General features: G+C 37.7%; 1 protein-coding gene across 1 annotated transcript; it reads left to right on the top strand.

The window, feature by feature from the left end:
* Nucleotides 1-17,213: 17,213 nt before the first annotated feature.
* LOC137224326 (keratin-associated protein 26-1-like) lies at nt 17,214-17,690 on the top strand (the record flags this gene model as incomplete). The annotated part of the gene is made up of 1 exon (XM_067737174.1): nt 17,214-17,690. A coding segment is annotated over one exon (477 nt), but the record flags the coding sequence as incomplete, so codon positions are not given.
* Between the last annotated feature and the right edge of the window lie 510 nt (nt 17,691-18,200).

Here is an 18,200-nt window from a genome sequence, read left to right as displayed (position 1 = left end):
GTTAATAAGGGCTTCCTTAATGATTTTGTTCTTATTTCACAAAGGGGTAGTTGAAATGTAGGCATGGTTATCATTATTTCTTTTTCTTTAAGCTCTGTACCCTTGCCAGTTCTTGGGTATGTTCAGGTTTCAGAACTGTATTCCTTCAGACATTAAATTATAATCTGAATGAATTTTCATTTAGCACCTTCTATTCATTAATTTTTCAAAATATGTTTATGGAGTTCTTATTATGTAACAGCCAGAAATGGTGTTCAGGGTTGGGGATATGATAGTGAGAAAGATATACATACTTCTTGACTTTATGGAACTCACAGTGTAGTGGCAAAGACATAACGAAGAAACAAGTAAAATGGTTATAAACTGAGATAAGTTTTGTGAAGAAAAAAAATGATTCTCTGAGAATGGTATCTTTTTTAAGTGGGATGATGAGGGAAATCACTTCAGCTGAGATGCAACAAATGAGGAAGGGAGCTGTATAAAGGGGGGAGAGGGCAGTGAAGGACTGAAACAAGCAGCTGCACGTGCAAAATACTGAGGAAAGGAAAGGCTTGACATGGTCAAGGAGCTGAGTAGAGACCTGGGAGAATAAAGTGTATTGGGCAGAAGAGAAGTGATAAGATTTGGAGTTGGAAAAATAGGCAGCAGCTGGATCTTAAAAGGAGCTGTAGGCCAGGCTAAGGGGAATGGATCTTATTTTTAAGAGCAATGAGGATCCAATTAATACATTTAAGCAGGCAAGTCATAGCTGCAGTAGAAGCCTCTGTGTAATGATAAATATAAATGTGCAAAGAATTAAATTAGTTGTTGTAGGGTTCATGTGGAGGACATACTGGGATCTTTCATCACACAAGAGTGGTCATTCAAAATTATAAATAATTTGCATCTATTACAAAGACATTATGAACAAGTTGAGTGTACAGCCTGTCAAGCTGAATGTGGACACTCAGAAGTGTCCTTTTAAATATATAATATCCCCAGACCATTATACATCAATGAGGAGCTTGTATAAGTGTCGTTCAAAGTTTCTCAATGTTCTTGGTTTGCTTCAGACCCAAGAAAAGCAGACCAGAGTGCTGTGCTAAAAATATACTTCTGTTGTTTCACTGTCAGAAGCTGAGCTAAATAAATCATAGAATGTGTTACAGAAATTGTGCCTGGTAGGTTCTGTGCTATGAGTTTGAAACTACGCTAAATGCAGCATGAGAATGTGAAAATGTAGGAGTTCATCATTCTGCCGTCAGAAACAAAACACTGAGTAAACAAAAATGAAAAGCATACCTGAAACAGGTTTGTTAGAAAGCAAATTATCAGGCACAACTATAAGTAAACACATTACTTGGTGTAAAATACAATCATAATAAAGAACGTGTCAGAATCCATTGGTAATTCAGAGGAATAAGTAATAACATCTAACCAGGGAAAAGCTTTATAAAAAGGCAACATTTAAATTTTGCTTTCAATAAGATGAGAGGAACAAAATGTCAGACAAAGGGAAAGATGTTTATAGGGCAATGGCCCCATTCAGTACTTTGGGTGAAGAGTAAGAAGGATAATGAGGGTGGGTGGGCTCAATCAAATCAGCCTCTTGGGCTTCCCTGGTGGCACAGTGGTAGAGAGTCCGCCTGCTGATGCAGGGAACACGGGTTCGTGCCCCGGTCCGGGAAGATCCCACATGTCACAGAGTGGCTGGGCCCGTGAGCCATGGCTGCTAAGCCTGCGCGTGCGGAGCCTGTGCTCCTCAATGAGAGAGGCCACAACACTGAGAGGCCCGCATACCCAAAAAAAAAAAAAATGCAATATATCATTTGGTACTTTATATGATATTTGTTTCTTGTACCTAAGCCTCATTCTCATGATTTCTCTATACTGAATTTAAATTTTAGGACAGAGACCAAGAAAAGCTATTCATTATAGGTGCAAAGGACATAAGTAGTATGGAACATGACCCAGATAATCTGTGTAGCATTCTCAAAAAATGTAGAAATGATTCACTGGGTACATGCTACAGAATATTCTTCATAGATCAAGGAATTTCTTCTTGCCTGAACAGAAAGGCTTTCCTAAGGTTTGTGTATTGACATTGCTTACCCTAGGTTCTTCAAAACGTAGATAGCTTAACAACATGCTTTTTTCCTAGAAGCCAAGTATAGTGAATTTAAAGAACATTTCCTTGTCTATTCAGTACTGTGCCAAGAACCATAATATACCTCTTATTAATTTGATTCTAATTATTTACCAGTCACTGTGTACATATACTTCATCATTTTAAACTCAAACCACCCAGTTAGATAAATACTATTTTATAATTTCCATTTGTTTTTCAGTGAAGATGAAGACACAGATAAATTAAATAGGTTGTCCAAGATAATACAGATAGTAAACGTGTAGCCAGGATTTTGATCCTGTGAGTTGGACTTCAGAGTTTGAGCTATAAATTTTGACTACCTGATTATATTAGATTTTTTTTTTTTTTTGTCACCAGACTAGCTGAAACATGGGTAAACGTCTCTGTGTCATATGGAAGGTCTGCATAGAGAATTTGATTGAAAATTTTTGGTCTGGTGTATTATATTGTTGTGAGTCTATAGAGGCTACAGTCAGAGAACTAAGTATAGTTGATCAGATGGTTTATTTGTAACTCAGGAATAAAAGCAAGAAAGGAATTATGCATATTTCATTGGAGTCTGTAAAATGTTATAGATTTTCAACATCTTAGAAAAGAGCATGAACTTCAAATCATATGAAACTGACATAACCTAGGTGTCAAGGAAGGTGTTTGGATGGTATGGAGTAAGATTTTTCTAAAACATTAGATCGATGGTCTGAATGTTGTTAGCAATTCTGTTTTTCATACCCATTAGTCCTTACCTGTTTTTTTTGTTTGTTTGTTTGTTTGAATTTATTGATTTATTTTTGGCTGTGTTGAGTCTTCATTTCTGTGAGAGGGCTTTCTCTAGTTGTGGCAAGCGGGGGCCACTCTTCATCGTGGTGCACGGCCTCTCACTATCTCGGCGTCTCTTCTTGCGGAGCACAGGCTCCAGACGCACAGGCTCAGTAGCTGTGGCTCACGAGCCTAGTTGCTCCGCGGCATGTGGGATCTTCCCAGACCAGGGCTTGAACCCGTGTCCCCTGCATTGGCAGGCAGATTCTCAACCACTGCACCACCAGGGAAGCCCCCTTACCTGCTTTTGGTTAAATAATTATCCTTTTGAAAATGTTGAGCTTGTCGTAGACACTAATGGGATAAGAGAGATTATTTTGTTCCATGTTGCATCAGAGTCACTGACACCTTTCCTGAAGCCAAAATAGTCTTCTCTAGTTCTGTTTCCCATTTCTACCTTCAGAGAATGCCTATTACGCCCTCAGTTAGAAATTCTTTCATGTCAGGAACTGTTCCATATTCTTGCCCTAGGACCCAAACAGAAAGAATGATAATTGATTGAAAAAAAAAAAGCCAAGAAAAGAACAACAAACCAACACAAAGCAAAAGCACTATACTTCTTTGGACAATTGATAACTCATCACTACTAGTTATATCGAGCGATGGCTTTGATAAGCAATAAAATATGCCATAGGCAGATAGGTACAAATAGACTAAACACTTAAAAATTAAATTTTGAATTAAAAAATACCTTTTTGTGGTTGTCTAGTACTAAGTCACTTGCCTGACTTTTACATAACTTTCTCTGGCTTTATGAAAACAAATTCATTAATGACATTCAAAGAGAGTTATTCCTTGGTGGCAAGAGGCAAAACCAATGTGGTTGCATCCAGACACAAGAACAAAGAAATCTCAAAGGTAAATACTGAAAATGGTCCATTACTATTCTTCCATCTCTCTATATGGTACTGCTTCAAGTCCAGGGCCAATGCCCCGGCAGCAGTTCAGTAACTACTAATTGTCAAAGATAATGAGAAAAGAAGACTGAAAATTCAATAAAAGACTAAGAATAACACCTCCCGTAGCAGTTCACTGCCTTGTCACTATTGCTTCATGGTCTGTAGCATGCTGTTTATTTAAATTGAATGTGCAGATTGTAACACTTGGATTTAAAAGCTCTCTTCCACCATAAATCCTGTGAACCTTTACAGTAGGGCTATTAACTGTTGTTGTTTCCCCTTGGAATGAGCTACATTCACTCTGACACTCTCTATGTTAGGAAACCGATGTAACAATGCATGTTGAGATTCTCAAGAACAAAATATCATCCTCTAGACTTCATATTTTATTAAATGAAGCTGCAGGAGAAAGAAATAATTTAAAATTTTAGCTATATTGATACTCACAAGTGCTCTACTGTATTTATTTAATGATTGGATTTACAGTAAATCATAGTAAAGCTTTGTAATGATCACAGGTGTACTTAACATATTAAAATTAGAATATTCATTACTACTGAGTGAAATATTTTTCAGAAATCTTTCTCAGGAAACAGAAACAGACGTCAGTGTAGTTCTTTCATTTTTCAAGTCTATATTTGTTCAGCAGATTGTTTCAAGCGGGCCTGCTCCCATTTCCTGTCTCCCAGATGCTGCAGCTGACGGTGGCTTGGTCCTTGGGAGTCTGGTTTAATTTCCTGCAGTAAATGACTATGGTGATCAAAGCATTGATCTTGAGATGGTACTGGAGGGTCTTCTAATGTAAGCCTAGCTCTCTGACGCCCTCAGGCTACGAACAGAATGCTAGGCAATCCAAAAAATAGAGGCTACACTCTGACCCCCGAGCCAGTCTGGAGGACAAATACCATCTGAAGCTGTGTTCGGTTCTGAAACATGTCCAATCAGGGTTGTGTCTCCCATACATCCATCAGGTAGCTGAGTGAAATGCTGAAGTCCCTAAGTATTTGTTGTAAAGGCCAATTGCCCTTTGTACATGAATTCTTCTTATGGTCCTTCATTGCTCTCACAGTTACATTTTCATAGAATCACAATTATTTCTAAACGTTTAAGAGATGTTTAATGAGCTTCACTTATCATACAGTTAGTAAATATTCTTGCCGAGGTTATGTGATTTACTTAAGCAGCGTCCCGGCTAGAACTCAGGCCTAGTGACTCTCATTCTGGCGCCCCACTGGCCATAATCCAGAGTATCCCTCGTGAGAAATTTATTAAAAATATTTAAATGTACTAAGCACAATAATTTTAATGACCCTTATCTTACATGTACATTAAAGGCCGCACATAACACATAAAAAACCTTTACTGGATCATAAATGTGGCCTATATTAAATTAATTATGCAGATGTAATAAACATTAATCTATCCTCAGATTTTCAAGTATCTTTTAATGAAGGTTGGAATATTGTTTTTCCAAATGCATGGTTTGCTGAATGGTAAATAAGACCATAATTTCTTTATTTTTGAGATTCAGTGGGTACTCTTCTATGGTTTTAATTAGTCATATTTCCTGACTTCTAAATAACTGAGTTATGTTTATCAACATTTTTGAAACTGGGAGTCAGAATAAAGCCTGCACTGGATGCCAATGCTCATCACTTAAAACCTTCTAGAAGTCACAGCACAAGAAGGAAATAGCACTAAGTGTAGGTAATTTGCTTAGAATCCACACTGAGGTCATCTTGCCTTTCAATAATTGCTCAGCTAAAAACTACAGCTGTGATTTCCCTGGAGGTCATCGCCGCGTTTCCTTGTCCCCTCTAGTAACACTTCCTCCATGTGATCCTCAGAGGTGTTGAAGCTGAATCCGGCCTCTGTACCCTGACATGGAATTAAATCTCAGAGACAGAGTTTTGGGTGAAGTAGAAAAGAATAACTTTATTGCTTTGCCAGGCAAAGGGGGCTACAGTGGGCTAATGCCCTCAAAACTGTGTGTCCTGACCTGGGGGGAGGGGTAGTGAGAAGTTTTATAGTAATAGTTCAAAGAGGGTGTGATCAGCTCATGGACAAGCTTCTGACTGGTTGGTGGTGAGGTAAGTGGGGGTCAGCATCATCAACCGTCTTGTTCCAACCGGTCTGGGGTCGACGTGCTTGTGGGCAGCATACTATCCTTTACTGTTATTTTCTCCCCCTGGTGGTGGTTTCAGTATCCACAGGACAGCTCAAAGATATTGTGATGCATATCCCTTGATGGTGCACCAGGACCCTGCCCCAAGGCTGCACTACTGTTTCTTTTGACTGCCCGTCCCTTGTCTCCACATCCCTTCCCTTCCCTAATTAGCAACACTTTGAATCTGCTGGTTGGAACTCAGGGAAGGTCATGGAGGCTGAATAAAGCCTATTTCCTGTAATCAAGAAACGAGGGACACAGAAAGGCTTTTGTGCCCAGGAACCCCACAGGGCCCTGCTCTGTATCAGTGTCCTCTGCTTAGCAAGTGGCAGTCATGGCAGAACCCAGCTCTTGAAGGACTGCCAAGAAACTGGAAGGGATCCACCTACTGCCAACCAGCATGCCTGCACACAGCTCCTGTGAAACCACGTCCTACACGTTTCTGCTGATGGTATGTCCAGAGCCTGCCATACAATCATTACCTGCCTTTATCTTCTGAGGTCTTTAGTCCCTACTATCCAGCAACCTGCACTCAAAACGTTGGGCTACATGGACAGTACAAGGCTACATACAAGGTCTCGTGGCTATTCATCCCTGGGCTGTTACTTATGGCTCATCCATGACTGAGGTTCAGCAGTGCTGACCCCTAGTGCAGTGCTTTTGCTTGTTAACAAATGAGCTACCTTATTCAACAACTTTTGCCCCTGAGTTCCATATCTTACACTTGGAGGTGTTTTGAGTAATCCCTCATAGTTGCCAATTCCTAAATAAAGTACCTAAACTGTACTACTTAGCCTGGTTGAGAGAGGTGGGCTCTCTTTTAAAAGACATGTTATATGGCTAGATTGTTCTAAAGAAAAATTTGCTATACCCAACTATTGTTTCACTATTGACTGTTTATTAACTAAACCATGATTTACCATTTTTCCTTTAATTTGTCAATTTTTTTTTTTTTTTTTTTTTTTTTTTTTTTTGCGGTACGCAGATCCCTCACTGCTGTGGCCTCTCTTGTTGCAGATGGGAGGCTCCGGACGCGCAGGCCCAGTGGCCATGGCTCATGGGCCCAGCCGCTCCATTGCATGTGGGATCCTCCCAGACCAGGGCACAAACCCTCGTCCCCTGCATCAGCAGGCGGACTCTCAACCACTGTGCCACCAGGGAAGCCCAATTTGTCAGTTTTTTTAATGTCCTTTAAGTTTTTAAGATATGTTTTCAATATGGCATCAAGCTGCTTACTTTATCTTCTGATAACTTTGATTGATTTCCACTAGTTACTGCTGTATAAATTTGTCATCATTATTTCCATATTATTATGATGATTGTATTTCTATTAAAAATTTCTGTCTTAATAAATGATTGCTAAAACAGAGTTAGTTAGGACATTGCAGTGCCACAGTTTCAGCTAGAAAGGAGAAACTGGTCAGAAAGGGCAATAAGAACCATAAAATGTCCAAGATTTTACCCTATTTGCAAGCTAACAAGATAGCCTGTCACAGCTTCATGGATGCTGGCAGAAGACATGCAACACCTGGATCAGAGAAAAAGACTTTATTATTCGTGGCAATAGCAGAGCCAGAGTGATAGCCTTTGCAGCAATTTCCTGAGCCTCAATTCACAAAGGCCAGTAGTAAGACGGCCAGATGATATCTATATACGTAGTGAGTTGTTTTATAGGAGAGGAATCTTGAGCTCAGGAAGCCTGAATCATGGACATGAGAATGGACAATAAGCATGCCTGTCACTTGCCCCAGAGAGAAATACTACATCTATTTTCCAAGGCTGTTTGCTATACAAATGTTCTTGCAAAGATAATTCAGAACAGAGGGAACCAGTGACTGTTCTAAAGACAGGCAGAAATGCAAGAGACCTATGGGGACTTTTTCCCCCCCAATATCCAACACATCTCTACACTGCACTGCTTCTGTTGCTGAAATATTAGCTTCCCTGTGCACTGAGGCCGAACAGAAATACGGAGACAGGGATTTTAGAGGAAGAGAGAGATGGCTTCATTTTTTCTGCCAGGCAGAAGGGAAGACACAGAAGGCTAGCGCCACAAGAGCTGTGTCTCCCCCTCCTTAGGAATCAGGGAAGATTTTATATGTGGGGCTCGCTGTCTGGGATATATGATAAGGATCAAAGTAGTGAACGTCTTGCATTCTTCCTTTCCTTTGCATTATTTCAAAACAGTCATAGCTAGCATCAGGGGGCCTGGAAATTGGTGTCTGGCAGTCTGATAATTGCATCTGTTTGCCTCTGGTTTATCGGCCAGTGAGCTTGTTTCTGAAATGCAAAAACTATAAGGGGTGATTTGTTATGAGGGACATATAGAATGTAAGTGCCGGGACATAATAATGTTAGGGAGTGAGAGGCACAGGATGTAAGTCACACAGGGTTAGGGGTGATAGGTGCCAAATGTAAATTACATAGTGTCAGGGAGTGAGGTTAGCTTTGTAAGTACAAATCTAGTTACTACAAATTAGTGACAGTTAAAGTAAAACAAGGAGTGATTAACACTTTCAGGCCAGATTATGTTTCTTCTCTAGCCTGTTCACTCTTCCCTTTATTTTCCTTGTTCTCAGGGAAGGGAAAACTTCAGTTCTATTTTTGCTGCAACACTTCTCATGAATTTTCCTGTGAGTTTGTCATTCCACTGGCTACTGTGATTAACCTGACCAACAGAGTCTACAAGCAAATCTATTCAATATGTCTTCCTCTGTATTTCAGTGAAGTTACTATTAATAGGTCCCCAAGCAGCATTAAATGGGTAGAGACTCCCTTTCACAAAGATTCCAATTAGCATAATCATCAGTCACGGGATCTTGTAGTTGAAAGGGGTCCCAAACCTACTAGCACTTCTATACAAACAGTTCTTCACAATCAAGGGGAATCTCCTTTGGAATTGACAGAATGGGGAAGTATAGGCCTATAACACTTGAAACAACAAAAGTACATTGAATGGACCCAAAAGGCCCCACCTACGAGGTCACATTATCTTCCCTTTCTTTCAATTTCTTCATTCTTTAATTTTTTGCATGAAGATTAAAACCTTAAGTCAGATCATTCATGCCCAAGTCTAATGTTGAAATGTTAGGTATTGGATGATTATTATGAAAGGTACTGTTTTATTTATGATAAAATTAGGTCTTCCATAGTCTTAGTGATGTTTCATATCATTATCAAGGAACTCACTGATTTAGGACTTTTTTTAAGGTAAAGGACCATTTGCTACATAATCCAATCCACAAGTATTTTAGATAGGAATATTTTTAGTATTTTAGATAGGAGTATTTTTCCCCAGAATAGACCTGAATTTCTCTGGAGAAGAACTCCTGGTGATATAAGGTAGATGAGAATGGAACATATCTCCTTTTCCTACTTCCAACATGAAAAAAAAAAAGAAAATATGGTTACTATTTATGGTAACCAATTCTCAGGTTTTCAGAGTATTTCATCACAGATTAACTTACCTGAATATAAAATAAGACCATCTCTAGAGGTATTAGTCAAGGAAAGAGATGAGAGGTTTTCAAATATTATGAGAAAACTTCTAGAAAAATAAAAAACCTCTTCATCTTGGGGAAAAAGAAAGCAAGAAACTATTCTATCAGAACTGGGGAATAGCCTGTTATAAAGACCAGGATAAAGACCTGAATCAATTAAATGTCAGTCTTTTAATTGAAGAAGAGTGATTCTCTATATTTTATGAAGCATTATAAAATAATGCTTCAGAGGAAAAAAAGGTTTTAGGGAGCTCAAAGTCTTCATTTGTCCCTGCTGTTCTCTCTGGCAGGATAAAGGTTTGCTAGAGCCAAACTCCCAGAAACCAGCTATTGATTTTAGTGGGACTGCTGAGCTGCTGACAAGTCATAGCATTGCTATTTTGATCTCATGTTCTATTAAAAACAAACAAACAAGAAACAACTAGAAAACCTTTACACTCTAAAATGATAATTTTTTCTTATAAAATCTTTTTCTGGAGTTCCTATGTGCCTAGAGAGTCTGGGGTAAAAAGTAGCCAGGAGAAGTGCTTATGCTATGAAAGGAAATAGCTGAACAAGGGTCTTCTGTGACCAGGAGGTGAACTGAATACCCCTGGCTATAAAGTGCATTATATGGGAAAAATCCAAAACAAGCACTATAAAAGACCTATGCCTCTTTCTTTCTAGGAGGTTTAGGTTTAGAGTAAATCTTTGCTTTCACTGTGAAAAGCTCTCAAAGAACCAAAAACAACGATTAGCTCTAATTTATAAAACTAATGGCCAAAAGGTCGAAGATATACATCAACATCCAATGAACAGATTAGGAAACATTGGAAAGTGTGACTTAAGACAGACTCTTTTCATTAATTTCTAAAATAAATGTTTACAAAAAGCAGTGAGCATGTTGAGCATTTTCAGCAATACAAACATAAATAAGGCTATAATGTTTTTAATATAATTATTACTGAGAAGCAAAAATAAGACGTATACTGAATAAAATATAAGGTACAAAATGATTAGTATAATAGGAGATAGGTAATGTAGAAATAAGTTCAAAGGGAAAAGAAATTATTTCTGCTTGGGCAGAAGTGAAGGTGTCCTGCTAGTTGTTATGTTTGACTTGAACTGTAAAGAATAAGTAAGATATGGGTAAGGAGAGACAGGGTAGAAAAGCATCTAAGGAGCAAAGAGGAAACCAGCAATGTTAGTGAGTCATTCATTTTCAGTAAATACTGAGAATGGCAAATAGGGTCATCCAAAAAAAAAAAAAAAAACCTGAAGGACTTATGATTAGCAATGTATGTTTTTTGGACCCATATTATGAATAGCTTTGAATGACAATTTAGGGATCTTTGATTTCTTTCTTTCTTTTTTTTTTTTTCTTTTTTGTGGGCAATAGAGAAGTGTTCAAGATAAGTGCAACCAAGGAAGAGACATTACCTGAGCTAAATTTCACTATTAATCTCATCTTCGGGAATATGATAGAGATAGAAGTATTAATGAGGATAGTTTTATAAGTTTAAGCCAGTGTGACTAAGAGAATATGGCACCATAAGCAGATATAAAGTTCATGGGAGGAGGAATCAACTTGGGGGAAAGCACTATGTACATTGTGTACATATAAATATTTAATTTGAAGTATAAGGTGCCCCAGTGAAATGATCTAGAAGACAATTGCAAATGCAAGTACAGATATCGGGAAAGAGAGCAAGCCTATAATTATTAATTCAGAGGAATTCATGTAGAGCTATTAATTGTATGCTTAACATTAATGAATGCAGATTGATAAGAATGCAGAAGAAGAAGAGGCTTAAGAAGGATCATATTCTGGGGAATAGAAGGAGAGAAGGGAAGTAGATAAAGATGAAACAGGTATTCCATGGAACAGAAATAGAACCTTGAGATTAAAGCATTGCTGAAATAGAAGGAGAACAATGTTTCAAAGTAGAAACTATGGAGAGCAATGTCAAATGTGCCATGGAGTTCAGAACGAGGGCCAAGATAGCTGTTGGGTAGGGAATTAATCATTGGTGATCTTTAAGATAACAGCTTGAAATGTTGGTGAGGATAGAAATTAGATTTCAAAAAAAAAAAAGAATGAGTGGAGAAACATAGGCAAAGAAGTCTTTAAGACACGAGGTTGTATTTCTTAAATACAACATCAAAAACACAATCTATAAATTAAAAATTAATAAATTGAACTTCATCAAAATTAAAAATATCTGCTCTTCAAAAAGTCATTATTACAGGAATAAAAAGACAAGCCACAGACTGTTAGGGAATATTTTTTAAATCATATATCTAATAAAGGAGTTGTATTTAAAATATTTAAAGAACACTCCAAACTCAACAATAAGAAAGCAAACAACCCAATAGAAAAATGTACAAAACATAGAGCAGTTTCTTTATTAAAGAAGATATAAAATAAGCAATGATGGAAAATGGAAAATAAGCAATGTCTATGCTCAGAATCATCAGTCACCAGCAATCTAAAACCACAATGAAATACTACTATATACAGTTAATAGAATGACTAAAATTTTTAAAACTGTAACTATACCAAATGTTGGAAAAAAACCTGAAACAACTTGAGCTCTTATACACTGCTGGTGGGAATATAAAATGATGCAGTCACTTTGGAAAGCATTCTGTTCCTTAAAAGTTAAACATTGACGTATCATATGATCACATCATTCCACTCAAAGTGTCTGCCCAAGAGAATTGAATGCATGTGTCCATTCAAAAACTTGTATACAAATGTTCATAGCATATTTGTGTTTGTAGTTTCCAAAAACTGCACACAACCCAATTGTCCATCAACTTAGGAGTAGATAAACATATTATATTATATCCACATCATGGAACACTGAACAGCAATTCAAGGAACAACTATACCATGGATGAATCTCAAAATAAGTATACTTAGTGAAAGAAAGAAAAAAAGAATATAGGTTCTACAATTTCATTTCATTTAATGAAATGTTAGAAAATAGAAACTAACACAAAGTGGCAGAAGGAAGATTAATGGTTGCCTGGGGATGGGGTAGGGGTGGAGTGAGGTGGAGAAAGCTGGAGGGGAAGGACTACATGGGGCATAAGGAGATTTTTGGGGAGTGATGAATATGATTATTATCTTGATTTGGGTTTAAACAAATGTGAAAACTTATCAAACTGTACTCTTTAAATATGCTCAGCTTATTGTACGTCAATTATACCTCAATAAAGCTGATAAAACATATTGGCACAGAGAAATTCAAAACATTTGAATAGGGATGCTGTGAGGATTAAATCAGTTAATACATGTAAAACATGTAAAACCATGTCTGGTATGTAATAAGGACTCAGTAAATAGTAACTAATAATGTGAAAGGGACACAATTCAAGGATTAAATATAAATTGTGGAAGGGGTACCTCCACCTACACTGTCTTTAGTACAGGAATGAAAGGATTCAAATGATTTTCTAACATCATGGAGGGAAAGTTCTTGTGTAAGAATAAAGTAGGAATGAGTGTAGCAAATTTTGTTGAAATCACACATAAGCCATAGTTTCCATACTCAAGAATATTATAGTAAAAATTCAATTGAAAGTAGATTACAGCCTGACAACTTTATCAGTTACCGCAAACTCTACATTACTTAATTCTTTCAATTGATTATAATTTCATGATTTTACACATGGCATCCAACAGGGGGTGCTAAAATTAGAACGCTTCATTATGTTGCAGATTGCAATGTACTGACTTCAGATAATTAACTGGTTGTCTTCTCTAAGCCAAGCTAAGATGAATACTAATCAGAATATTAGGATGGGCAGGAGAAAAAAAAGCTTGACAGAAGGGTGTTCAGTCCACCTGAATCTCTTTCTGTCTTCGTGTTCTTTTATATTCCTTGAAAGTTGACTTTCCCTGGTGAAAATGGATAGATGGTGATAAAAGTATGTAAAAGAGATTCTTGACTAAGTAATGGTCAATCTTTATTTGATAAAGAAAATCTAAGTTATAATTTGTGAATGTTATATTTATTAAGGATCAACTAAGTTTCTCCACATGCATTGAGAATAATGATCACACCTACTTGAACGGGATGTAGTGAGGATTAAATCAGTTAATACATATAAAGCACTTAGAACAATGCCTGGTGTATAATAAGGCCTCAGTAAATAATAGCTAATAAGTGTTCCGTAATATATTCAGAAAATAAGTCATGTAAAAAGAATGTTTTTCTTGCAATGCAAAGAAAGGAGTGTGTGTATGTGTGTGTGTGTTTTCACACATACACACACACATTTCTTTCTTTGCATTGCAAGAAACAGTGGGTTTTCCCTCTTTCCAATCTGTGCTGTAATTTAATCATAGCTCTCTCTTCTTGAAATCAGTTACTGGATCACTGTGCCTGTAGGACAAAATCTTAACTACTTCCTTGATGATTGAATTAGATTTAGCATGTGAATCTAAGTTACTTACTACAGCTTGCCTGTAAGAACCCTCCACTGAAAACATGGTCAACATTTTTTTTTCTGTCTTTATACCTTTTGCCACAGCGTGAATTGTCTTCATATTCTCCTAAACACCTGCCATTCCCTCCCATCCCTCAAAATTAATATCAAAAGCCAACTTTAGGTAAAGCCCATGAACAACGTTTGCCCTTCTCCATATACCATTTATAGAACTTATTAAACAGTGACTTGGATTGTGTATCCATCTTATCACATCTACAAGATTGGATGTGTCTGGAAGCAGAAATCAATAGTATCTTTGTATCATTGTCAATGTCTATCATGTTTTGCACATACAAAATGTTCAATAAATATTTGTTGAATGAATGAGTGAATGCAAGGGAGTCATTTATTGGCGTAAGTTTATTGTTGCAATGCTCTGAGGATTCTTTGTGTCCAAGAAAAAGGGAAAATCGGGGTTGTTTTTTCTAGAGCAGGAGAGGTAAGGACCCCTAGTTCATTGAAGAAAAAGCAACAAAGTGGGTAAATCTGGAGGAACACACAGGATACCCAGTTCCTCAGTCCCTTCCTGGGCTCTTGCATCAGAAGAAGAGCCTGAAACATGTAGTTTATAAAAGCTTACTAATGAGGTACCTGCTGTTATGTCTGCATGAGCTCTACTTGTATACTGAGAGAGTCATTATCAAAAAACATCAGTTCAACATTTGTTATATTAGGGGACAACCTACATTCAAGGCACTTCTAATTTTTGAAATCCATGAATATTTTTGCTGTGTTACCTACTCACAACAGAAAAATGAGAGTCTTGTGGAGGTGCTCTAAAGGCATTAAACCCAAGGTGGTACTCTTTGGAATGGGTTAAGAATTCCAAAGCAAGAAAATTAATTATTCTGCTATAGTGTTTTGCAGTTTACACTTACTTTTTCTTACATCTCAACATATCCTAAAATGACACTGAAAATAGACATAAATATTTCTGTTGTTTCATGAAAGGATACTGATAGTGACTGGGGATCAGAGTGATTATGCAAATTGCCCAGGGTCACCCAGTTAGTAAATGATGGTATCAATGTATCTATATACTCTCATATTGGATAATGGGAAATAAAACATTTTAGGGGTCAAGGACAAACAAACAAATGTTTGAACCCCCTTTGTTTAAATGTTTCTTTTCATATCGAAACTTTCCATATCTCAATTTTTCTCATATGAATACTTGAAATTTTAAAATTTACTGTAAAAAATTATGAGGATAAATTGACATTACACATGTGGGTATGCACATTGCAAGGTGTTGCCCAGAATAGACACTAATACATATACATACATACACACAAATATATTGATGTACTTATGCAGATGTCAGACTCTTGCTTATAAATGAGAAGAGCAGGCATAAACAGCATTGACCTATAAAACTGATAAGCCTTCAATTAAATATGGCTATACTTATTACTAACGCCATTCAGCTAAAGCATCCAGGATTTCACAACAGGACTCTTGCAATGTGTACAAACAGTATCACGTGATGAAAGCTAGCAGGGTGGGGAGAGGAGTGAGGGGGGACTCCTTAAACACATCAGGTACAAATCGTCAAAGGGTAATGTTCTCTGACCTAAAATACTGAGATAATTTCAACATGTTGGCACAGAACCTCAGAGGCTAAATCATTTTCTTTTCCTATTTCTCTCCCTGGCAGTAAAATAGTCCTGTATTGGCTCGCAGAGAAATCAATCTATTTCACAGATTCTACTCCAGGACAGAGGGAGAATTAATAAGCATATCCACTGAACATAAAAATAAAAGAAAGTGCTGTGATTTACATTGAATTTTTAGCTAAGGGGAATTGGAACTTAGATCCAGTAGATAATTTTTTTTTTAAATAGCCCTTGAAACCACTAGATATGTTGGTATATGAAAAATACAGTGGGATGGTTGAGGCTAAACACAATCATGCATCGTTCAAACAAAGTTTTACCAGAAAATATATCCCCAAATAACCTTCAAAGTATTCATACTTAGGAAAACTCTACAGTTATTTTGATGCTATTGCCCATGTACAGCAGTTTAAATGTTCCTCTTTGGAAACTGCCATCAGAATCAATGTAAAAAGCAAAACCAAATCCATTTCTATGCATTAATCATTGTTCTAATTTTTTTTTTTAACCAAGAATATTATTTTTCAGTTGGAACATGAGTAACCATGAAATGATAAGCCTATAATAACTATGAAAAATGTCATGTTGTATCATTTTTTTTAAAGGGGTTTTACTTATTTGCTTCTGTTTGCAGTAAGAGCCATAATTTAAACTGAGCCCAATTTACTTATTTGTATTAAGAATACACATAAATCAAACTTTCAACTTGACTTAATTTATTTATTGAAATGAATAAAATGAGCAGGACTTTTTAAAAAAGATATTTCATTGGGGAGTCACTTTCCACCAGGATTCTAAAATAGAGCAAAGCAAAATTTCGGCACATTGAAATTTTCTATAGTATACTATTTTTATTTTTATTTATTTATTTATTTTTTGCGGTACTCTGGCCTCTCACTGCTGTGGCCTCTCTCGTTGCGGAGCGCAGGCTCAGCGGCCATGGCTCACGGGCCCAGCCGCTCCGCGGTATGTAGGATCTTCCCAGACCGGGACACGAACCCATGTCCCCTGCATCGGCAGGCGGACTCTCAACCACTGCGCCACCAGGGAAGACCAATATAGTATACTATTTTTAGACTCTCTCTGCCCCAAGTCGTACAGGTTATAGGATTTTTCATTCTTTTACGACATAATTGCTTTCAAGTTTTTTACCTTTGGCAATTTCCAAAAAGCATAGAATTCCCCCTCAAAGAGAGATAATTTGCCATTGTTTTAAAGAAGTTCGTTACCACTATTCAAGTCAATTTCAAGAGACGAATTCTAAGAATGTTTATGTAGTGGCGGTTACAGTTAGAATAAGTAAATGACCTTTAAAATACCTGTTTAGGTTGGATAATTTAAGAAGCAGAGGTACTATTAAAATTCCGTCACACTGCTTTATAGATATACTTAATCGATGGAAGGCATTGCAAGGAGCACCCAGTGTCATGGGTGGTGGTGACACCACTTCTTGGGCTATAATAGAGTTCTGATGTCATCTCAGGCAACAAGGAGGAAGACAGTCTGTACAGAATCACCACCTTCTGTGGGTATTTCAGGGAGCAAGCCGAATGAGAAACTTGAAACCTCACTTCTTTCAAATCAACTGCTGCCTGCTCTTGAAATCTCACTGTGCCTGGGCACAACGACTGCTCTGGAAACTACAGCTTGAGATTCCTTAGAAGTGCCTGTCATGTTCCTCCTCCCTCCTCCATTGCCCTCTGCTCTACGAATGTGAGCGGTGGGGATGTTCTCTGCTTGCCCAGCAGCTGTCAAGACCATACCTGGCTCCTGAACAACGGCCAAGAGACCTGCAGTGAACCTACCAGCTGCCAGCCGGCCAGCTGTGAGCCCAGCAACTGTGAAACTTCCAGCTGCCCTTCCTCTGGTTGCTATGTGCCCAGACCCTGCCAAGGCACCAGTTTTCTTCCTGCTTCTTCTTGCATCTCTGGATCCTGCTTCCCAGTATGCTATAGACCTCTGAGCTATGTGTCTAGCAGCTGCCAACCCCTGAGACTCCTCACTTATGGATGCCGCCCCTTGGGTTATTTGCCTGGTGGTCCTCATACCCACAGCATTACCTATTGTAATGCTTTTCTCCCTTGATCCACTGAAATTGTCTTTTCATACATTTACCCTTTCTATTATCGCCGTCATCACTCAAGTTGGGTTGTGTTCCCCTTTGGTGAATACATACATTTCTTACTGCCATCTTGACTCTTATCTCTAGTGTCTTCTCTTTAGCTTGAATACTGTGTTTAGAGTTAATACTCCTAAAATTAATTTCATCATATGACTCTTACTCAAAAATGTCAATAACTCTCTTTTGCCCACAGAGATTATCCAAACACTTGATTTTCCCTCCTCTACTTCCCAATAGAAACTCTCTATATTTGCTTCATGTCTCCAATTACTCCACATTTGCCCTCATTTCATATCATCTTCTTGTTCACCCTACCCTTCCTCTCCTTTGGGATAATTCTTTTGGCATTGTGTCCAACAGTCTCAGACCTCTGCATCCTCTCTTCAGTGGATGCCAGCCTCTGACACATGTGTTTAGTACTTGCCATCCATCTTGCTCTGCCTGGGGAGGCCTGTAACTTCCTTATTCCAGCT

Source organism: Pseudorca crassidens, chromosome 5, assembly GCF_039906515.1.
Source record: "Pseudorca crassidens isolate mPseCra1 chromosome 5, mPseCra1.hap1, whole genome shotgun sequence".
Taxonomy (NCBI): Eukaryota; Metazoa; Chordata; class Mammalia; order Artiodactyla; family Delphinidae; genus Pseudorca; species Pseudorca crassidens.
Note: the sequence above shows the minus strand (reverse complement) of the source record. Positions and strands in the feature narration are given on the sequence as shown.